Source organism: Oreochromis aureus, linkage group 7 (assembly GCF_013358895.1).
Source record: "Oreochromis aureus strain Israel breed Guangdong linkage group 7, ZZ_aureus, whole genome shotgun sequence".
Lineage (NCBI taxonomy): Eukaryota > Metazoa > Chordata > Actinopteri > Cichliformes > Cichlidae > Oreochromis > Oreochromis aureus.
Window position 1 is genome coordinate 9,655,821 of NC_052948.1, and position 25,461 is coordinate 9,681,281.

The 25,461-nt window shown below is 40.6% G+C and overlaps 1 protein-coding gene across 1 annotated transcript in view; it reads right to left on the minus strand.

The window, feature by feature from the left end:
- Positions 1-25,232, minus strand: part of frmd4a (FERM domain containing 4A) — a 94,111-nt gene extending 68,879 nt beyond the window's left edge. Inside the window, exon 1 of the mRNA XM_039615153.1 lies at positions 25,186-25,232. Coding sequence (XP_039471087.1) covers positions 25,186-25,200 — 15 coding nt within the window. The 5' untranslated portion in view covers positions 25,201-25,232. The remainder of the gene's footprint in view (positions 1-25,185) is intronic.
- Between the last annotated feature and the right edge of the window lie 229 nt (positions 25,233-25,461).

The following is a 25,461-nucleotide window of genomic DNA, read 5'->3' on the forward strand; positions in this document are numbered from 1 at the left end:
ATTGCGAAGGGAAAATGTCGAACAACATGGCAGCTTGTGTTTATAGTTTTATTCATTGTATCAGAACTGATAGTCAGCTATTACTCGCTTTATCTTTTAGCAAACACTTCACCTTATTTGTGTTTCTCTGCTGTGCATAATAAATGGATGGGATGAAAGAAGAATCCAGAAAGGCACCGGGTTTATAGAGAGCGGCAGCCTGATGCCCCCTGGGGCCATAGACAGACAAACCAGTCACCTCCCACCCTCCTCTGTCTTTGTCCTTGCTACACCTCCTCATCTGCACCCCAGTCAAAGAAAAGATGTGCTGTGACAGACAGTGCTTGATCACTCCTGGGTCTCCGTCCAAGCCAGGGTCGCGTCCCATGATATTTACCATGCATTTACATTCAGAGCCAACTATTGCCATGGGAACAGAGGTGCTATGCAAACTATGAAAGGGAAAGGAAGGAATAAAATGGTATAAGCTGACCACATGAAATATAAAGGACTGGAGGGAGAAGAGAGAAAGTCTACTGGGAGAGAACATGGGGGGCAAATCCCACGTAATTGCCCCTCTAGCAGACAGCAGGGGTAATAGGACGGCCACTCAGTCACTGACACAGCTCATAATTATTAATCAAGCTCAGCGTTTAACATATGCTCCCCCCTTTCAATCCTCACTCACTGGCGCCTCATCATTTTCCTCTCTTGATTTCACTTGTTCTTCATGCTCTTCTTTCCACTCACTCCACCCTCGTGAACAGCAGGAGATACAGGATGAGGTCATTAATTATATACCTCACTGTTCTTCAGTCACCACACACACATCTGATCTCCTGTTCTGCACCTTGACCACTCCACAACCCCTTGTGTTGCTGAGAAAGTTGTGATGACAATGATGAAAGGAAATGCGGTGTACAGTTTTGCTCTTATCTGAACCAAACAGCCAGCGCTCATACACAGCAGAGCAGCAGACCACTGCCGATTAGAGCAGAGGGTCTCTGCTTATTGGCCCCATACATCAGAAAGGACACAATGAACAGCTGACAGCTGCAATCTAAAGCAACATCAGGAGTTCTTTTCTTTCTCTAATGCTCGCCTTCTTGATGGTTACCGATGTGAAGATTATCTTCAAACCTTCATATCCAAAAATGAAGTACAGACATAACTTCTAGGTCCAGAGGAAGTGCTCTTCCTCAGGTGGACTTTCAAGTGCTGAGCTTGTTATTCAGAGGAACCTTGGGAAAGCTTAGGAATCCCATCGCACAGCACACTCTGGTGGTAAGAGGGTGGAATGCACTGCATAGGTGAAAGTAGTGTAAATGGTGAATAAATGAAGACAAACAGCTCATTTGAATGTATTTAAAGCAAATTGGGAAAAAATACACTTGAAAAAAGGCACAGCAGATAAAAGCTCATCTAGAGATCCACAACAGCAACGTTTCTACAGGGCGGTTACCACTGAACTGACCTGGCAGCTCTAAGAAACAACAAACATTTGCTCTCAAGAACTTTTTTATGTTTAAGAAAGCAGGTATTTATACAGCACCATTATTTCTAAGCTGCTCAATTCAATGCCAATGTACATAATAATACCCAACATCCATCTGCACCCACTTTAGAAACCCGTTAGACGACATTTCATGTAAGATTGATGGTGTACTGAATAAAAGAAGTTGGACTCGTCTTCATGATCTGCTTTTCACTTTTGTGTGTTATTAGACACTTCCTTGGTTTTGTTCAACCTCTGCACAGGTGCTGACATGCATTTTGAGCATTATGCATGTCCTGTGTTTAACAAAAAGATATTGGGAGGTTAATGGTTAGCAACGATATTTATCAGTATTTACCAGAATTAGTGCATCAATCTTTGCTGGTGCGTGTTTCTGCGTGCGTGTCTTAAATGTTATTCTGTAAGTGCAAGCAAATTAAAGTAGAACGGTTAAATCCAGATGTTTTCCATATAAAAAGATATGCCTACATTAACGTGTGTCATTTTATAACTACATATATTAATTTAAATCATTTGAGGAAAAAAAACACACAGAAAAAGATGTACATGCAAGCAAAGCACACAGCAAATAACATCAGCTGCTGCTGAAAACCAGACACATCCGCATACAAACACCTCAAGACGTTATTAATGGCCTTAACTGCAATGGCAGATGCTCACATCTGTTCAGAAGAAAATGCACATCCGTGTATGTGCAGACACAAATACACTCAGGGGTGAGTTATAAATCTGACACACGTCACCTTTAATTGTTCTAACAAGCCATAATGAGAGCATCAGGGGTCAGAGAGACACTTAGGATGATGTAAATATTCCTAGGAGGATGGATGAGCATCAATCTGGCAATGCTGATTTCATATTTTGGTTTAATTCAGCGTAATGGCAGCTGTCTACACAGGGGAGAAGAGAGGTAATAGGATACCTGGCAAACACTGCACAGAGTCCACAGGTTGAAAAGGATTGGTGGAATGAATAGAAACGTAAAATAAAGCACCCAGTATTTAGACCGCTTATGCAATAAGCAGTAAAATGCATGCTTTTTATTTAAGGGAACTCAAAGGTTTTTATGTCTTAGTCCTAACTGAGAATTGTCAAGGGGTCTTGAAGAACCCCCTACCCCCTCCAAGTCCAGTCTGTGACTATAAGCAGATTTTTTCCGTCCTTTATCCCGCCAATGTTACATCTCTCCTTCTCTTTTTCCATCCATTCATCCTCCTATCTATCAGTTTTTCTAAGCAGTCCTGAACCCACTCCTCCCAGCCCCACTGCTAGGAAACTGACAAGCCAACATCAATTAAGCTGTCTAGTGGCACCGCATGGGTCCATATGTCTGGGGCTGTACACATAGATGTTATGGAGCATGCAAATTGACCAGTGTGCATGCGTGTGTTTGGGGATGTGCACATTTTCAGTCTACAATGCATCTGTATGCAAAAGCGCTCAATGTCTTTGTCTCCTTGAGCAGCCATGTACATAAATCATGAATTAGCCATTAGCGCACTAGAGCGTAAAAACTGCAAATGTAAAACTGTTAAATGCTGTTTGATTAAAGATATTTGGGAAAAAACAAGAAGGAAGCTTCACTAAACCTAAAAGGAAACAATCGAACTTAAAATTTTACTAGAAATCTTTATAAAGTGCAAAACTGTTTGTATTTTGGTCAACAGACCTAAGTGCTATTTTATGGTACCTGAATTTCAAAAAGACAGCATTTGTTTTGGGGATTTTTTTGTATTTGTGTTTATCATCCTTTTCTTTACAAATTTGTAAGGGCACATTCGGTGTGCTCTGCAGTTTTTGTTGATGTTAACACGCATCGAGTCGAGTGGGTTCAGTTTCTTCTTTTCATCTGCCAGAAAAAAATTCACCATGAGGCAATATCCTAAATGGATCCCCAAGCAAACAGCCATCAGCACAGCAATATAATCCTTTGCAGCTTCACATTTGCTGCTTTGACAATTACGCTTATCCAGGTTAGAAGCCAGAAACTCCACAGCCACAGGCTGAAAATGAGACCCTGCAGCGTGGTGGTGGTGGTGGTGTGATTGCAACTTTCTAATAAAGATGGAATTCCTCAGTGCATGCGAATGGGTCAGAATGGTGCAACTGTGATTTATTTATTTCTTAACACCACAACAAATACAAATAAGTATGCCTCTTTTCTCTCTCTACCTCTCACCTCAGGGCAGTTCTATGGTCAGCCAATCAAATCTGAGTAGACCTGCTAGTAACTGCTGCAAGCTTACTCTCTTCATATATAAAAAGGTCACAGTTCAGAGCCCAGGGGAAGACATATATGGTGGCTTAAAGTATGGGTGTAATGGGCTAGAAATGGTGAGTCTATGATGGTGCTGAGGGTAAAAATGACAGAGTAAATGGTGGAAGAAGTACTTAAGTGTGTATGACTAGAGGAGATAAGAAGATGATTTATGGTTTCAGGGGGGAAAAATAAAACTCTTATTTCCTGTGTAAGAGTATGCATGAGTATTTGTATATTTATAAAATTCATCTGTGCTACATAGCTGAACAGATAGGGTGATGTATGATACCTCTTAGAAGCAGTGTCACCCACTGTAGGAATTCTGACACTACTAATCCTCTGTAGGTTCATTAGAGATACTTGTGTGGTTGAGCAGTGGTGATTACATTCTAATACAGGAAATATAGCATTACATTTGCCATTTGGATTGTCTAAAGGCTTACGGCAGTGCAGCCAATGTCTTTTGAGACTCTATTCTATAAGTACATAGAGTCAATATCTAATAATAGGACTGCTGCAGGCTTTTTATTTTAAAAGATAGGGTTTAAACACTGACAAAAATAAATGCACCACGTTACAGCGAAATTATCTTTACAACGGTTCTCGTGTTACGTGCTCTACCTATCTATGTGAAGACTAATTCTGCCCTCCCATCTTTCAATTGCCTTTCTGTGAAATTATTTAAAAAACGCCTCTAGACTAATGACAGCCAATGAAGTGGAAAATCTGCACCCCGCGTTTCCATGACAACATCAAGTGCTTGGTTTGCTTCTCCAGTTGTTCAATTGCGCCCTGATTGATCTCATCGTTTGGAACTCTTCAAGGGGACAAGAGCACATTTGACATGCTTGACACCAAAGGGTTTACGCTTACATGCACACACATTTACGCGACCAGAGGTGGCGCATGGCCGCCGGGCCACGTCTTCAAAAATGGGGAAAGAGACGTTCAGCAGAAAGGAAACGCTTCAAACAGGGAACTGTGGGAGGAGGACTCTCTCGACATGGCATCCCGCTGATCTAATCTTACTCTGCAGAGCAAGAGTTGAGCCTCTTTTTATCTTAATCTGCCTCTCTGCATGTCATCAGTGCACGGGTGTTGCAGGTGGGTTTGTGAATTTTTGTGGATTAACAGAAGCTAATAAGGATAAAATATAGCTAATAAAGTTCATATATCTATATCTATATATACATATCTATATCTATATCTATATCTATATCTATATATATATACAATAATCTTAAAGTATTATCGGAGCACTAGGTGCGGTGACTCCCAAACTAGGCGAGTGGCTCCAGCAGATCCCAGGAACAACATCGGAGATCTCTGTCCGGAAGAGCGCAGTCCTAGGAACAACTAAGATACTGCGCAGAACCCTCAAGCTCCCAGGCCTCTGCTAGAGGACCCGAGCTTGAAGGATTGACCGCCCGCAGGGGCGGGTGGGGAATATATATGATAATATCAATAATAATCTTTAAAGTATTATCACCATATACAGCTGTGTGAGGCAAAGCATATACAATATCATTTGCACCTTATAAAATTATCAGAGCTGTTGTGGACCTTTTTGTCCAAATGGGACAGCGTTTCAGTACAGCAATAACACAGCAAGTAGTTGCACTCTAACATTACATGTGATTGTATTCTACATCATTCAACATTCTAAAATGACTTTTAAGAACCTTAAAATGCACAAACATAACAATAGAAATGTGGCTGAAGAGGTGTGCCATTTATACACAACCCCATGATATCATAGGGCAGCAGCGCAGCTGTTTGTACTTCAGCAAAAAACTATAATCACAACATAAAATCCAATGTAGCCCATAACTGAGATTTCCCTTGACAGTGCATTTATTAGGCTAAGATGATGACAGCTGGGAGATGTGGCTCTATATTCAGTGTACATGTCACTGTGTGTGTGTTTGAGTATGTGTGATCATGGGTGTGTGTGTGCCTCAGAACCCCAGCGTGTGTGTTTGTTTGCATTTGCCCCATGTGGTTTCAGCAACCAGACATCCCTCTGCTGCGTACTTTGGCCTTTAAATGCTGCCAGCTAACCTGCTGTTCATTGAGACAGAGAGAGAGAGAGAGGACTGAGCAGGCTGCCAAATGCAGCCCCACCTTTTGCTGCAAATCTGAAGCCCACCATCCTGGCCTTTTACTCGTAATTATATTAACCCAGACAGCGAGGTCGGCTTCAGGCATGCACGTCTGGTCACTTCTCTTTCAGTTGCTTTGTCCCCAAACCAGTCTAAGACCTTAAACAGGTAGGTGGATGAATGGAGAGATAGAACATGGAGAACACAACAATTTGGGAATATTTTTTGGTGGGGAGGAGGAAGGAGAGCAGTGTATCCTCAGGGAGGGAGGTGTGTGGATGTGTGTGTGTTATTTAAACTGGCAATTCTTTAATGGACTAAGTGCATGTTTGCAGAAGAGTGTGTGTGCATGTGCAAGCCCATGGCCATTTTTCTAATGGCACCATCTGTCATGGGCATCTGGACAAACACAGACACACACACACAGATATACACACACACACACATTAGGGCTGAAGGATTCGGGGAAATATTGAATTCTGATTTTCTTCAAAGGTATTGCAGTCCTGTTTAGATTTTTAGTAAAATGGTGCATGTCTGTATTCACCATGTGACCACATTTGTTACTTTTTGGATTTTTGAGACATTGCGATGAGACCCTATCAAAACATTAATTGCTCTATATTTTAATGCAAACATGATAAAAAAAACCAAATGTTTTTTAATTGTCAAAGAGCATACGCTCACACACACACACGCACAAATTCTCATGTGAAGAAATACAACCAGTTGAGGAAAGAGCCTGGAGATGAGAGAGGCAGTGACATAGTGCTGAAAGAGAGAGCGAACTAAACAACATGAGTGAGAGAGGAAGAGCAGAGGAGTCTCTCTGATTAGACTGACAGAGCATTGACAGGGTTAATCTCTAGATAACTACTCCTCATTGATCCACCAACACACAGGAGGAGCTGATTGGAGTGAGGATACACAAGACACACACACCCGCACATTTACGCCGTACTGTGTGCACAAAGCGTGCCCTATAAAAGCACACAGGGTCTCCAGAGAAAGGTTTCTATGAAGTTTGAGCTCCTTGTTCTACTGACCTATATGCATATATTAGACACAAGAGGGGAAACCTACAGGGAACTCTATTTTTCTTTTTAGGAGTCTGTGAGCGCATCTTTTGGGTTTGCAAGGGCCAACAGAATCTGGATGTGCCCTCAAGTCTCTCGTTTACAAAAAAACTAAAAAACAAGAGGAGGACAGTGTGCAGAGTTAAGATAAAGTTTGGTGCAGTGAGATAATTTGTCCTGACTAAAATAAGATGCAACTGTAAGAGCACATTAAAAGACGCAGAGAAAATTTAATTCCAAGGGAAACATGTGAGCAAAGTTTATTGACTGGCTACTAAAAAACTAGCTACTTTTTTCAGATTCACCTCAGGATTACTTTGCTCACTGCATCCTGTGTGTGTGTGTGTGTGTGTGTGTGTGTGTGTTGACCTGTTTTTCTGCTGTATGTAACTACGCACAGGCAACACAGACGCACAGCTCACTGATGCTTATTTTATTTCATTTTCCTGCATCAGTGCCCATTACTGTCATCCAAATAAAGAAAGAGAGTGCACATGGAAAAAAAACTTGCTGGATTGAAGTAGAGAGAACAGGAGCTTTGGGGAGATATGACTACAGCTCTTCTAAAGGCCACTCGATAGCTGACACAGCCACAGCACAATTTCCCCATTTTAGTGAGCTGAGGATTAGGAATAGTGGAGCTTTTACAGGCTATAGCTGTTCAAATCTCTTATTAGGCGTTGAACATCTTTTTGCACACCCTTGGAGTAAGATTCATAAAGAATGAACTATTTAGTGGCTAAAATGGTCCTAAATGGGATACTTCCAACACTTCTGTATCAAAGCAGATGCTATTTTTTCTTTTCTGTTTCTTTTATTTACTTCAGGTGCAGTATTTGCTGTGAGAGTAGATGGCTCCACTTCTGTTAAGAAACAACCCAGCATTACGCTGCTTCTGAAAACAAATATCTGGGATTTATAACCTTCCGTACTGTTGCTGAAAGCCACAAATCAAAACTCCTGCTTTCACTACACATACGTCCCTTTATCTCAGAGGCTGAGAGTAAGTGTATTAAGATGAGATTATGCAGCATAAACTTTGACAGACTCCTGCACTGGTTCATCACGCTGTGATTCATAAATCCACTGAAAGTGACTTTGATGCCAAAACAGAGATACCCACATCAACTGTGGGGCATGTGAAGCTCAATGTGGCTGATGAAGATAAATGCAAAAAGTCATTTAGTTATTGAAAATGATTCCAACAGCTCTGTGGCAAATCTGGCCAGGGTGGCAGACAGCACAGATATAGCAGACTTGATTCGGCGCCATATCTTTGAAGCCAAGTCTATCTCCAAACAGCCCGCTAACACTCCTCTTTGGATTAAATCACGGGCCGATCTGCAAATACCAATTACATCGCTCGCATTAACTGCCAAATACACGACAAGGGGCAGACAGACAGGCAGACGGACAGGTGGGCAGACAAAAAGGATGGAGAAGCAAGAAAGATCTGGCTTAAAATACCAGAAGAATTTTGGCGAATCCACATGCACATGGGAAAAGAAAAAAAGGGTCAAAACTCCCACTGAAAAGAAGAGAAGGAGTGTGAGTTGTAAAGGCGAGAGAGAGAAGGTGAGCAGACGGGGGTACTCATGTGTGACAATCCCATCAGGTCATCCCAGTGTCTCAAACCTTTCAGCATCTTTGCACATCGAAGCTTGTGTGGGAGTCATAATAGGGCGTATGAACTAAACCTGCAAGTTACAGCAGGAATAAACAGCCTATTAAAATGTATGCAAATTCTCACATGTATGGGAATTTATTTTATGCTGCACGGGTCGGTACCAGTGGTGATAAAATGAGAAGGGGGATGGGAGGGAGGAATGTAGCAGAGAGCTGAGTGCTGCTAAATCATCTTTGTCCTCCCAGGAAGGGGGAAGCAGGTAAAATAGTAACAGAGGGTCCAGCTAATAAGTTATTTATTTCCTGCGCCTGATTTAGTGTTGGATCGATGGCTGCTGAGAAACTTCTACAAAATCATTTCCATCTCCTGCAAAAATAATGCAATAATGCTTTTATAAACATTAATAACACAATATACTTTATGTATTTAGTAAAACAAACTGCCATCGAGAAGAAGTAGCAGGGTCAAAACGTAACAGGAATGACACCTCTCAGTCTCGATTACTGTCCTCACATTGGTGCTGGATAAACTCCCTAGTACTGTACGTTCTAAAGTAACACACAATCACTAACATAGGCAGGCACATATAATTTACTTCTCGCATAAGCCTTTTCTGTGTGCTTCAGAGATGCTGAGCACGGGGTACAGCCTATAGTCAACTATGCCAGACAGGGACATGAGTAACTAATACAAAAGGTCATGTTTAACGGGAACAATAGTGAAAGGCCACTTTCAGATATTCATCCAATTCACTGCACAGCTCCTCCCTTGCACCTCTTTCTCTGCTCCTTCTCTACCCTAAATCAAAAGGCCAGTGGTTTGTACTGAATGGAGATGGGCACCACTTTGAAAACACTGAGTCATTCTTTCAAAGCAATCCCTTGTTAATCTGTTCACACACACACACACAAACGCACACAGACTGCATGCAAACTGAAACTGAATTTCAGGTTTAACATTTTTACCTACACACCAAACTGAGACGTGCGTCTCCCACTCTCTCCCTGCATCCTGCCTACAGTTTCTGATTTATTTCAGCAATCAGGCAGCTTTTAGGGCACGCTATCTCACTCTGTGCTATTCTGGTGATGGATTCCTGTGGAAGAAACAGCGTGTGGGATGCTCTGCAATCCCCATGGTGACTTACCCGCGTCCTCATTGGAGACAGCAGTCCCTCCATAGTTGATGAGGTTGGTTCCAGTGGGCTCGGGCCCCTCTCGATTGTGTCACCGTATTATTCCAGTCCGCAAATAGATCCTGTTAGAAACGCTGTCTCATCCTCAGAGCGAACATCTCTTCTATAACACAGCTCCCTACCCACCCAGAGAGCCCGGCGCTCTGACAGGCTCACAGAGAGAGCCAGTGTCTGTATGTGTGTGAGTGCAAGCATATAGACACACACACACACAGAGGGAGGCAGCAGGAGAGAGGGCAGTGCCAAACTCCCAGTGCTTTTCCTCCTTCCGCCAACCTGTCAGTTGGTGTGGATCTTCCCGTACAAAACAGTGTGGCTTTAACATGCAATGTCCACGGAAGGTTGCCCTCTCTTTCTGTCTCTCTCTCTAACTCGCTCCCTTTCTCCTTGGCTTTCGTTCTCCCCCTCTCTCTCCCTCTCCTGCTCTCTCTCTGCCTGTCCTCTTCTCTCTCACTCTCCCTCAGTGCCTCCAGCTACATTTGTTCCCTTCAATGTGGCAAATGATTGCAGGTTTTTTTTCTCTCTCTCTATGGTACAGCTCTCCTGGTAATGCTCTCCCTCTGCTTGGACTCTGATCTCTCTGTCCGCCTGTCTTGCTCCCTTGGACCCCCCCACCCCCCATCTCCCATAATGCCCTTTTGTCGATCTTCCTGCTGACTGTCAACTTTGTGTTCCCACCCAAGCTGGGGGGGGGGTTAGACAAAATGTACATTTATAGTACGTGTAAAAAAAGGATTAAAAAAAAGAGAGAGAGAAAAGAAAGCGACAAGAGGGCACTCCTGGGTCTCCTATTGTCCCTACAGACAATAGTGGCTCTTAATCGCCTAGCAACCTGATCACCCTCTTTTCTCTTAAGAGACAAGGCATGAGTCACCCTCTAGACACACAAATACACACACAAACCCTGTCCCTCCTTTCCTGGCATGCCCACGCTTACACAGCTACACCTGCACAGCCCACAGTATATATTCATAGCATGTGACAGGTCATCCGGTATATTGTGTTACAGCAGCGCTTTGGTGCTGCGATGTTTTCGTTTACGGAAAGCTTTTGGCTTTCTCCGTGTGACAGTAAAGGTGGATTAATGAACGTCTCTGGACACGCATCTTAGAGTCAGTCTGTTGTTGCTCCATTACGGCATTACTGCATTATTCCCCATTTTAAATGGATGAAAATGTGAACAAATCATCACCTCTGCTCTGAGTTGCATCTCGCCGTTGCCATGGCAACAATGTCCGTTAGGGTGGGCGCACGCAGAGGCGGTGGGATAATTCTAAATAAATAAATAAATACATGGAATAAATAAATAGATAAGTAAATCATTCCTGTGCCTGCTGCCTTTCCTCAGTCACAGCAGCTGGATCAAACTATGCACTTAGAAGACATCAGTGGTTCAAATGGCTGCCCGCTGACTTCAACAAGCCTTTATACCTGGAATGCAAGTGAAGCACTCTCCCTCTCCCTGTTTCTTATCCTTGCTTCTTGTAATTGACCCAGATAGGCCCAAAAAAGAATCAAATTAACTCAGATGATCGCTATATAATTTGTCTTTGAGGACTCCCCATTAGCTTTTGTCTACAGCATAACATATCCTTGCCACTCCACAGTCCTAACCTTTAAATTTACAATGCCCTTCTGATAAAAACAGTAATAACTTTTTATATATACGCCACCATTAATAATAGGCTTTACAAAGTGCTGTAAAAGAAGTGAGGAAACAGATGAATCTGCTTTTAAATTAAATAAAGAAAGCCAAAAAGAAATTCAACACAAAATGATGAATGGAGGGGCTGTTTAAAATTAACAATAAAATGACACATTATATTATACTGACAAAATGTCAATATTAAAAACATATCAATAAAAGAATGAAATGAATAAAAACACTTTTTTTTAAAAGCAAATGGTTCTAAACACTCTTAATGTGTGCTGAAGTGGAGATAAGAGGAATAATTCCATTTATTACGTCTAACTTTAACACATCAGGCTGCGCAAAAAGCATCCACTGCTCTCTTCCGTAACATGATTTGGTCAAAGTGCATCAATATGTGTGTCTTCAGCTACGTTTACATCCCAGTAGCAGTTAATCAATGGCCAAGTGATTGATTTGTGTCGACAAGCTGAAATCCTGCTGTGACCACTACACCATCAGATATCCACTGCACCGATGAAAAAGCAGATAAACTGGAATCTGCTGTCGAAGTTCAGCATTGATCGCAGCCTTGCCTGGACGGCGCAGACATTTAAGCACAGCAATGCATGGACATGATCACCAATGTGGTCCTATTATGTTCGTGTATGAAGAACAAGCATAGTGTCAAACTGATTTTATCGTTAATGCAAAGACTGAGGTTGCACAAGAGTCTTCTCTGGACTACGCCATCACAAACATGAATATATGCTTAATAAAAGCACTGCTCGGGGATCCATAAGGTTGAAATTTATGCAATATTTATAGCCACTGAGCTACTTACCATCTAATTAAAAAGGGATAGCATTCAAAGTCATGAATTTCATTAATGAAGCATATATAAACAAAAGATTTCTCTCGGGAAAACACTCCTCGGTTCACTTAACATAAGACAATTTACTACTTCACACGGAACATCGCCATGACACCACGCGACCGTATCGCTGCACATGCTAACAAATTCACACGCCTCAGTGACATGAAACAGACACAGATGAATAAACATAAACAGACAGTGCAGACACACACTGTATCATCCCTAATTCTCGAAAACACCAGCTTATTGATAAGGTGAAAATTGTCAGGCGCCACAGAGGTCTCTATAGGGAGGCAAAGAGAAGAGCTCAAATTGCATTAATAAGATGACCTCTGACCTCACAGCAGGCTCTTAAATGTAAGTTTATATATAAATCTAGAGCACATTTGCACCTGAAAATTATTTATTATGAGTATTATTATTATATATTTTAGTCTCTTTATTAAATATATATTACTACTCTGGTTAAAATTTTTTTTGAGGGGATAAACATAAAAATTTATCGAGACATAAGGCTCAAGTGCCTTTTTTGTTTTTTACCAGACTATATGTGGCGTGCCAGGCAAGCCCTACTGTCATTCCCATATATCACCATCACACATTACTGCTGACAGTGAATGTTAACCTGTCAGCAAATCCTACACACGCACACACACACGTACACGCACACACACACACACACACACCTCGTCGTCCCACTCACTATTAAACCTCTACAGGACATAAAGAATAGAATGGGTGGGATATAGGGGGTGATAAACATCGCAATCACAGGACAATACTACACAGGGTATTGCACATTTCAATAATGCACACTTTCCTTAAACCCATCCCCATGCCTCCATCTTCTCCCCATCCCCCTTCATCTAGCCTCCTCTCCTCCACTTCACTCCTGTCCCCGTCGCCCCAGCTGAACCCCAAAATTAATCCCTGGTGACTTTTTCCATCACGCTGATGTGAGCAGACACACTTTGGTCCGAGTGTGCAGCTTTATTGTTCTGGCGCCTCTTGGTTCTCGCACGCTTGTTTTTTTTTATATTCTTCTGCGTTTAACCCTCGCTGTAAATTTCACACTTTCCAGTACAGACAACAGCATTTCCACTGAGTGAACATATGAGGGTCACATCATGGACAAATGTGAAAATGGTGTGTAATTTTCTTCTGGCTGTTTGTGTTTCTATTGAGAGCTGCAATTACACTGCAAAAAGCAGGCGTCCAATCAGCTGAGGTAATTAGAGACTGTAACTTCATGGGGAAATAAAGGAATTAATTGCAATGATTACCAATTAAACTACATCACAGCAAAAAAAAGGAAAAAAAAGAAAGCATAAACGAGGTTTGGTTTTTTTTATTGAGTTTTTTTTCCCTTTTAGAGGCTCTCCAACTCATGCTTCAACCTGATGTCTTTTTTGTCGTTTAATCTGTTGTTCCATCTGCCACTCTGGACGTTTCAGTGCTCTTCTGATAAATTAGCCAGACACCATTTGTTTAGTTTGCTTTTTAAAAATATCCAATAGTGGAATTTCATCCAGGGAATATCTGCAGAACTACAGCACTGTGCAAAAGTCTTGAGTCACCTTTCACAAAGTGCAGCACTTTATTGAGACCTGCAGTGTGTATTTAATATGAACACCTTTATTATGCAATATAGCCTAAACTCTCTTAGGTAAGCTAATTTATTTAAGTAGTCTTCAGGAATAGTTCTCCAGGCTTCTGGAAGCACATTCAGAGCTCTTCTTTGGACGTTGGCTGCTTATTGCTCTGTTCCCTGATGGCATGACAGCACCTCCTCAGTAATGCTGAAGTCCGGGCTCTGAAAAGGCCAATCTATGAATGATAGTGTTCCATTGTCTCAGTGTGTTTTCATCAAGGTATGCTTTTACTGCATCAACATGTAATCTGAAGTTCACTGCCATGCTTTAAAATGAACCCAATGCCAATCAGACACTTTCTAGAAGGTATTTCATGGTAGCACATAATCTGATACTTTTCTGCAAGTGCAGCAAAAATACTTTTCAGCATTCACAATGCCATCCGTTTTGATAAGATCCACTACATCCCTGGATGAAATGCAGCTCCGAACCATCAGTTGTCCACAGGTGGCTATAGGCACTCCCTATTGTACCCCTCTCCTTACCTCCCCTAAAACGTTCAAATCTGGGTTCATGATTTTAAAAAACTGGTGCCACTAAAATTCAGTTCAGTGCTTCCACAAATATGCATACATGTGCCTTGTACCTGTACTTTTTATACCTGTTTCTCTTCTTTAACAATGGCTTTTTACAGCCACCCTTCCACTGAGACCATTTGCGATGAGACTTAAGCAAACAGTAGATGAATTAACTGAAGCTTTAGCTGTATCTCTCAGCTCATCTACCAGGTCTTTACTGGATTTTTGCCTATTTCTTGAGAATGTGACTTTTAGATACCGTTAATGTGCTGTAGACAGCTTTTTACACTGGCTACTTCTTCTTTTGTCCTCAAATTGTCCATTTACCTCATATTTTTAAAATACACTTCACAGCAAGCAGAGATACAAGTTTTCAGCTAATAGCTCTTTTGGAATTATCTTGTTGGTGCAAAAATACTACTTTATATCTGTTTTTATGTATTCAGTGGGAACAGATTTTTGCACCAGGCTGCTAGGAACAAAGTGCCCGTAGATTCCATTTAAAATTGTCTTTTCTCTGCTATGTGTAGACACAACACAGTTTCATCTCTTTGGTTAGGTGTCTTTTATATGCTTGAGAGATTCATAGGTCAGTGTTAAGTGACTCAGCAAACAAAGATCACAATACACTGAAAATGGTCAGGTCTGAGGACCAGACTAAAAAGGATTAACAAAACAGCCAGTGGTCAGGAAAAAACTTTGCAAGACCTTCAGAGAAGAAAACTATTCCCCAAGACCACTTCAAAAAAGTACAAGAAAGTCTGGCTCCTTGGAAGAAAAAAAAGATATAAGAAATGAAGGATGAGCCAAGACTTTTGCATATTTGTATATATCAAAACCTATCTGGTACAGCAAGCCAGGTGACCACACTAAACAAGATACTAGCAGCCCCATGGCAGAATGGGACAACAAAACAGAGAGAAACAGTGGAAGGAAAGAAAAAAGGAGTCATATTTATCATTATTCACTGTGTGTCCGGGCATCCGGCTGACAACAGAAGACCCTATAAGTCAATGTGTGACCCTGTCACACCACAACAGCTAAATCAATGCCAAAAGAGAGTAAGCTACTGCTGACTCTCATAAGGTGGACAGGGACTTCTTGTCTACACAGACTAACAGAATCAGCTCAGTAGGGAGTTGGAGAGATAAGATATGTCCCTGTTAACAATCACTGTCAATACTGTGGGAGGTCTGATGGAAAAACTGGCAGACTGGGACCCGCCGTTCCAGGTTTTCACATGTTGGGTGTAAATTTCAGTCAACAGCTTTCATGCTTGATAATCCTAGGATAGAAAAATCAGTATCAGATCTTGAATCTTACCCTTCCACTCTTATTTCTGCATCCACATTAAGCCTCAACAGAGGCAAAAAAGCAATCTCGTAAATTAATATTGACAAATCTATGTGGTATGGTGTCTGAGGGATTAAAATAGTAAACCAATGAAGTGTTGATTACTGCATTAATCTACTAACCACATCATCATCATTAAATATTTAAACTGTTCACTCTTGGTAAACGTTTGGTGTAGAAGGATTAGTCCAGGAATTATTTAAGCATCGAAATAGAGTAAAATTATCACAAAACACACGCACTCATACACACTTTACATCTGAGAACTGAGGCGTTTGGCTCTGCTTTCAACAAGATGCTAGTGCAATTGGTTTTTGCTATTTAGAGTCACCAGTCATGGCCAAGGTTGAGATTTACTGTTATATATTGGGGTGTGCCAAGGGTTCTGGCCATGTTTAAGAGCGCCCGGTTGATTGTTGCCAGAGGGAATATGTCTGACATCTAATCTAAAGTTCATTAAACAGCAATCCCTAGAAACATGCTGCACTTGCACAATGATATGCCCTTACACACACATATCCACAGTCACCCACACCCACACACAAACAGAAACTACCCTGCACCAACATGCACAGACGCATACATTTGATATGTGTGGTTGCCCTCATTGGCCTGCAGTCCTTGGAGGTAGTTAAAGGAAGAGGGGGAAACCCCTTCTCTTCTCTCACACCTCACCACAGCTCAGAGGGACGAACATCTTATCTCACAACTGCAGAGAGACAGAGAATTAGGAGGGAGAAAGATGGATGGGAGAGGGTAATGTGAGCAGGGTTTTGCAGGCGAAGGACATACGGGATTGAGGGAGTGTGGGCATAAGAGAATAGCAGCGAGAGACAAAGAGAGTGAAAATATTCAATCAGCTTCATTTCCCCAAGTTTTATGCACGGAAAAAAAAGCAGATTCTGTGGGACCACTGATTGGAAATGTGTTGTACAAGAACAACATAGGCATCAGCTGGACTATATTCACGTTTTTTCCACAAGACATCTCACAGGAGCCTAGAATCTTCTCCTCCATAGATGTGCTAATGTGAAAACACTTTCTACCCACCACATATGTGTGTGCTGATGAAGTGTTATCGGTGCCAAAGAATATTTCCCCCTTATTTAAATGCACATTTGGGTAAGAAGGAAAGTGAATTGATTTTATTCATTGTGAGCCATGGCATGAGCATGCCCGATGCTATGAAGTCATTCCAAAACGGTTTCCTAGCAACCGTCGTCACGGGCAACCAGCATTCTCTGCAGACAGCACACCGAGCCTTGCAGAGAGCGCGAGAGATACACAGAGAGTGACAGCCTGGTGGAGAGTTGACCGCAGTTAATTTGGTGTTTGTGTGTCAGGCTTTGCTTACACAGACTCATCATCTACATTCATGTGTCACCATTGCTCATACCGGTTCATGAAAAGCTATTTCTTATTCAGAGGAAGTGTGTGGCTTTGCAGTCTTCCCATGATGATTCCTTTTGCAGGCAAAGACACTCACAGAAATGTGACCTATTTCGATATTCCTGACACACGCTGTACACTCAAACACATGCCCAAAGCATGGCCAGACACTCAGTATAGCACGTACCAGTAGTGATGCATTATTCACCTGCAATCAAACACTGCCCTCTACTGAAGAAACTCTAATAAAACATGCTGGCAGTTCCTATATTCAAATAAAATGCGCCCTCTTTATAAAAAGAGCTTGAAAGCTAAGCATTACACTTGTATTTGATGACACATCAAAGAGCAAACTGTTTGAAAAAGTTGATTACTGCTAAAGCTGTAATCACGATTAAAGTAAAACATTTACTTTTTATATTTTCTGAGTTGATGAAAAGAAGTTTTAATCATGTAGCTTTCTGATAGTTTGTTCTTTGGGATACAGACTGCTCTGTGCAGAATTCTTCGTGTATCTTTTTCTTTTATCTTGATCTGAAAATAATTATATCACAAGTAATCTGTTGTAATAGCATGAATTCAAATTAATCTTCATATGAGCTACTGTTAGGAGCGATTACTCCTTTCTCCTAGGATGTGATAAAGAAACTTATTTTAAAAAATGCTAATGATTTACTTTTTTTCAAGCTGCAAGGTATAAGACATGAATTACCTAAAAATCAGTCCTACATCATGGTTTTTGCACCATGATGAGGACAAAGAGAAGAGTAAAGAGAAATTCCACCTATTGCAAAGCTAACTCACTAAATAAAACACGTAGGACTACCCTTCTCTCATTTCTTTATGTTGTAAAATGGGTAAAAGATGCAATGTTGTTTTTAGGACTCCCACTTCTTACTTTGTCCTCTATTTGTCCATTTTTCTCAAATATTTAAGGACACATTCAGATATCCCAAGATATCCTTAGTTTTCAGTTAACAGCTCTGGGGATCCCTGTGTTTGTGAAAAAATATTACCTTATGCCTGTCAAACTGGGGTTATGTGTTTTTGTAATGGGCTGCTAATTACAAAGTGCCTAAGGATACAACTTAACAATTGTTGTTTGTTGTCTCCATGCTGCCTGTTATGTGTAGATAGAACAGTGGTTCATTCCTTGAGGTAGGTGCCTTTTTTATGCTTGAATGGTTCATAGGTCAGTGTTAAGTGGCTAAGTAGCAGCTAATGTCCAAAGAAAAACTTTGTAAGACTTTCAGAAAGCCGGGAGAACTACTGCTCAAGCCAAATTTTAAAAATCACAAGAATCTCTGGCTCCTTGGTCGCAAAATATATATACATGAGGGGCTACTCAAGACTTTTGAACAGTACAGTAGAGTTCTCCTGCCTTAACTAACAACAACTAAAATGAAGAAAAACTGTGAAAAAAAACTACACACTATGAGATGTAAAATCTAGACTCACAAATACATGACAGGCCTCAGGGAGAAAGATTCCTATACTATATATGTTGATGTATTTGTCGACCTTTAACGCACAAATTTTGGAGCAGGTTTCTGGCAAGCCTGACAACTTTTAAGATGAATGTTTAAGAATTTACATATACTGCACATACACTACTACTAATACACTATTTTACAACCATTAGGAATCCATACAGTAAGTAAATTCATCCTTCACCCCGTCATCAGTGTGCCTGCTGGGCAATACATTCCCTCAGTACTAAATAATATATATGTATTAAATATTATACATTACTGAGGGAATTAGGCTGGTTAACGTCTTGTAAGTCAGAAAATCAGTCAGTATTGATATCAGTCACTGATCAGCAGGACTGGGTCTGAAGTTTTCAGCTAATAGCTCTGGGTGGAAAATGCACATTAGTTTGAAATGAACTGAATACAAAATACCGGACACTGTTGTAATAAGAACCGTAATTAACTAAATTACAAAACAGATAAACAAAAATAAATTTTCACTTAAAAAATGGATGCAGCCACAATTTTTTTTTACTTCAGAAATACTCTTGTTTCCTTTAAGCCAATTGTTTAAGCAAATAAAATGCATCCTCTGTTGGTCAAATAAAATTTCCCTTACAAAGACAGTCATTAGCAGTGTAATTATAATCTAATTACACATCTTGTAAGTTTAGTTTATTATAGTTTCATATTTTTTAACTTGATTACATAGTCCTGATTTAGCCATAGCAGAATGATAGCCTATTATGAACATATGAAACCTCATTTATACACTGTTTTTACTCTCTTTGTGTGTGTGTGTGCACAAACATGAACTAGCTCATGGGTACACACCTTTTACAATAGTTTGCAATAATAAAACATTACTATTGACCTAATGCTCTCTGACCAGCTGAATTTGCATGTAATGACAGGTGTGCTCAGATGACCAGAATACAACACTTCCTGCAGGCTCCTGGGTGCATTAAGAACTGCAAAATGCACGGTACAATTTTAAAAGCACAAATGATCATAGATCTTATGTTAGATATATAGTTGTGGTCATAACCTTGCATTTGGCCAGGGTGGAAATGATTGTACAGCATACATCTTCGATGGGTTTCATACCTGAATATGTTAACTTCATTAAAAACATTTAATAATTGTTGCTGAAAGCTCCACAGTGTTAATCTAACAAGGCCAAATTAACTTCTCATTAGTGATCATGATTGACTACAGCTGGTAGGTCCTTTTTGCCAACATAAAATTGATTTGTTTGACAGCACTCATTAGACTGACTAACACTCAGAGCAACTGGAAAGTCCAAGGAACTCAGTGAGGATCTAACAAGGAAACTCACAGATTTATACAAGTTCGGAAGGTTTCTTGTAGCCATTTCTAAACAGCTGGAGCTTCCAAGATCATCAGTTCAAACACTATATGTAAGTAGAAGCCATCTTTTTGGCAAGGCCTGGAAGAAGACCCAAACTATTAAACTGTTACCCTCTGATGAGCGGGAATTGGTTAGGATCTTCGGGAAGAACCCTGGAACCACTAAGGCTTATACGTGCCTTGAACTGGAAAGTGCATGAACACCAGGGTCACTGTCCACAGTTAAGTGAATTATACATTAATCTGCAGATACCTGCAGATGCCCACGTGGACATGTCAAATGCGTACTGGAAAAACATTTTATGGACAGATAAGACAAAGACTGAGCTATTTGGCAACAATGTCAAGAGGTACGTTGGAGTAAAGGTGAGACTTTCAATCAGGCTTTATCATGTCTTTATCTCCCTCTAGAGGCAGAAAACCGAAAGGTTTATAGCTTGGCCCTCTTTGTCTTGCTCTGCTCTGCTATTTCATCTTTTTCATTTTACCCCTGTAAGCTGTAAAATGCATTCAGGTCCATAAATATCTGGACAAATTGACAATCTTGCCTCTTTAAACAACCACAGTGGATGTGAAATCACACAATCAAAATGTTATTGATGCGCAGACTTTCAGCTTTAACTCAGGGGGTTAAACAAAAGTCTGGATTTCATTGTTTAGGATATAAAGCCATACAGGCACACATGGACACAGGCACTTTTTGTACTGTAAGCTATTACCATATCATTACAAAAAAACACCCAGTGAATTAATGAACATCGCACCTAAATCATGACATTTCTAAGGGTCACAGGGAACTAAATCAAAGATTTTGTCAGCCATATGTGAAACTCTTTAACACAGTCTTGACTAATTTTGTTGCAGCATGTGTGTTTGTTCTTCTGCTAATATTTCTCAACATCTAGTTCTGCAGTTTACATCATTTTTCACACAGGAAGATGATGCACTGAAATTGCATTTTCGGCTTTTCTATAGCTGTTTTGTTACTTCTCTTAACTGAACTACACATACAGTTGCTCCTCACAGAAAAGCGAGAACACATACCTGGTAGCACTCAGCATTTTAACATAACATATTTTTTAACATTAACATATTTCAACATATTGCAATAAATGCACGGTGGGAAGAACTGACATTTCGCATTTCAACTTCCCACCTTATAATTAAACCGTCTGAAACACATTCAAAACCTTATTCAAATAGCCACTCAAATGAGACCAGTCATTGTTAATGGTACCTTAAATGGATATCCTGTTTGTTACTCTGCTATACTGGGTAAGCCTTGACATGAAACATGAACATGATCCTCAAGCTTACATAGGTTTTGTTTTGAATATACTGTACATCACAAACGTCTCCACTGAAAATTAATCGGAGAGAAATAAAGATTTTTTCAAAAAGCGTTGGATAAGATGACTGTTGCTAGGACAACCAAGGTCATATGTCTGTGGAAGCGAGAGACAAAAAAGAAAGACGCAGCAAAGTCAGTCTGATGGGGTGTGCTGATTCAGTTACATCTGACTGTCGTGGAATATTTTAAGAACTGAACACTGACGCATAGATAAACTGCAGTACACACAGAGCAAAGAGTTTCTCAAGTCTCAGAAAGTCTCCTATTTCTTGCTGAAAACAGGATGTTGGTGATTTGTTCCTGGTTTCACTGCCCATACACCAATTTTTTTCTTTCTTTTCTTTTCTTTTCTTTTCTTTTCTTTTCTTTTCTGTAAAGCAAAGTTAAAGCAGTAGCCCAGGAGGACTGCAGCCACCATTCGCCAATTTGAGCAGCCAGCAGGAAAATATTATTAAACAAGGAGACAACCATCTCCACAGCTACTGTGAGTTCATCATGGGCAACATGAAGTTTGGCATACACACAACCAAACACAACTTATGGTCTTCTTAGAGCATGTGCTTTCAATGTGTATGATTATACAGGACAATGATTTAAATTTTTTGAAGCAGCAGTTAACGTTTTACATTGAAAAGCGAACAGATGCTGTCGTTGATTATTTTAAAGTCACTGCTTTTCAGTAACATTGTCATGCCACATTTTGTTAGAAATGTTGATGCGGTTCAGGTGGGCTAAGTGGGTCAAGACATGGCTAAAAGATGGAGAGGACCCAGAAGAAAGGTAAAAAAAAACTCAAATGAGAGGCACTCTGACATTAAGAGAGAAATTTAAGAGATACAAAGAAAAAAGAAAAAAGTGAATTTGTTAATGAAACTGTGAATTAACTGTTTCCTGGTATGCAAAAACAACCAGTTTTAGGCAACAAATACAGCCATTTTGCCAAAGAAGTCTCACAGTTACCCAAAACATGTTCTTGACATGGTCGCCAGCACGCCTGTATGGACACTTTTAAAATGCACAACCCTTTGCAACGCATTTAAACACACAAACATGCAAGGACCAACATGCTGTGCTAATGAGGTGCAGGAGCATTTTAAAACTTTTTAAATGCCCATGCACCTTTTCCTAAATTTAACCGAGATGTTTTTGGTGTTTAAACTAAACCAGTGAGAAAAAGTTACAAATGAGTGGAAACACAGTGTTAAACAGAACACAATTCAGTCTCCTGGATGACAAACCTTGTGACTTTATCTCTATAAACGATGGACCAGTATCTCGGTTTCCAATATTGCTGCAACCGATGCATCACGGCAGCAATGGACTGAAGAGCATTATGAGATAAACCTGGCTGCTGAGCACAAAAATGGAGCTAATCAAGCCTTCTGTTATTACTGGATCAACTGAATGTAATTGAAGGACTGCACCGGTAGACAACTGCTTTTTGTTATAAATAAATATACTGAAACCATGATCAAGTGTGATTTTTAGAACAATTATGGCAATCTGATCTGTGTCCTGCTCAACAACCATCACTGTTCTATAGTAACTAAACCCTGCCTTCTTCAGGGTTATTGCTTTATTAATGTAGAGCATTTAGCTGACTTTCCATAGGATTGGCATGTATAATTTAACCCAGATGAAGACACGATATATCTCTTGAAACACTGTAATACACAAAGGGCTCTTCAAATGATTCCTTATCTTTTGAAGTAGTAAAAAGGAAGCTGCAAAATATTCCCTGAGTTTACCTAGCATAACCTTGCACTTACAAGGTAGGCACGATGAGAAAATGTGACAAGTGAGTTACTTTGCACACGTATGACAAAGTGACTCACCCGTCACATTTTCTCTTCATGCCTACCTTGTAAGTGCTGCTAACAGGACAGCTCTTCATTATGACAAGGGCCTGTTCTCTGTTAACTCACTCCATATGGAAGACAATCAGCCCCTCTGGGACCTGTGTCAACCAGAGTGTGAAATGTCAGACGCATGCACGCTGTAGCACACACACACACACACACACACAAATATACACATCCATAACCCACTGCAGTCGCATTCACAGCAGCAGACACACACACACACACACACACACACACACACACACAAAGGGAGAGTAAGTGAACTTGGAAGCAAATAGAGATTGGTCTTTCTAGTCAGACATCTGCTCGGTCCCAGAGACAGATGGTGAGCCAATCAGACCGCCTGGTGCCTCTGCTACTCCCCGCCTCTTGTGCCATCCTGCTGCCCCTCCCCTAAACCTGCATCCTGGCTCACATGACAGGTGGCACCTTGTGAATGTGACACTGCCACTGCCCTGGAAAATTATTTATGCATTCACTTTATTCAAACTGACATGCAAACAAGCATTCTAAACATTCAAATCCAGCTCACTTTACCTTTATTTCACAGTTCACTCCCTACGCTCCACACTGAGCTTATTGTGTCTCGATCCACCAGTACAAACAGAAATCTCTCATTTATCTGCCTTGATTTTTTTCCACAGCATCCTGACCTCTTAAAGGAGGGAAGCCATCAGATGGATGTCTTATGTGCGCTTTGCTGAAAGCAATATCCTGCAAGTCAACAACAGCCAAAAAGGGAATCTCTTAAAACTGATGCGGGATCTAAGCATTTTGTTTGCTCTTAAAATATTTATTCAAGAGACCACATGTTATGTCATAAGTGGGTATATGAGTATATAAATCGGTATCCTATATTTTAATGCAAATATACACATTTCAGCCAATATTCGTTGTATGCACTGCACCAACCCATAATTAGAGAGCCTGGATAATTTCACTGCACAGATATGCACCTGAAGAGGTAGCCTGACAACGAGACAGAGAGCTTTAACAAGCATCAGGGTGAAGGCAGGGAGCCACAGCACAGGGAAGGATTGGCATACTGTGATGAGCATCTGCCGGGTGCATGCTGGTGCTCATTAATGGCAGTTTCCTTAACCCTTCACTCACATTACCTGCACCAGCTAAGCTCAGCTGATAACCTGGCAGCCATTACGTTCTCAAGAAATGCTGTCACACATCACTGAGAGGCTGCAGCATACATTAAGATGCCGCAGGGGATGCAGTGCAAACACCACGCTGACACTGCAAACACTTCACACAGTCACACCTGAGACCTTCCTCTGGCTAGAAACAAAGACCACCACTAATGCTAATTGAAACTATGGCGAAGTCAGTTAATTTCTGCAGCTCATCAATAGTCCTTAAAGAGACTGTAAACAGTTCAGAAGATTTAATTACATGCTTTAGCCACTGGCACACAAACACCAACCTTTATACATTTATGCATGTTCTGAGATTTGAACTGTTTCTCTTGTTTGCTTCCCTCTACCCTCCCCCTTTTCTCATTCTGCAATAATTAAATTCTTAGCTAGTAAGTAAAGCAGAAATAAGCAAACCCAAAAAAGGGAGAAAAAAAAAACACATCTGAAAATTAATTTATTCCACAAAGATCACAGCCAAATCCACTCTGAAGAAGACATTTCTGATGCTCTTTTGATCTTAATCAGCCAATACTGTGAGCTCCACGCAGTACCATTTCAGTTTATTGCACATTTAACTCTTCTATAGTTTAATCTTACCTTTTTTAACAGCTGTTTTTGACACATACACTCAAAACAGATTATCCTGCTTACCCAGCAACAAAAGGCTAGTTAGCTTGAAACTAATGTTAGCTGCTAATGTAAGTAAAGCAGTTAGCTAAAGACAACAAATAATAAAATTAATAAATCAATACCTTCAGCAGAGGACAATAAACCTAGGTTAAACCAAAATGTGACTGTTGGACTTACATTTTTAAGAAACATAACTCCTCTTGGATGGTATTCTTCTTCCACTCAGTCAGATTTGCTCACTGTTTACTACTCCATGTTGGGCACTGAAGGCTAAGAGTTGTCTTCAGGCCACAAACTACCTGAAAAGTTTGTGCTTACTGTGTACCTCTGTGCATATGAGGAAGAAATACAAACACTTTAATTCTGGTCATTTTACTGATAAGAAAAAAAAATAGTGAATTCAAATTGTTCCTGTCTTCATTATTGAAGTTTATTACATTTTTAATTGGAAGT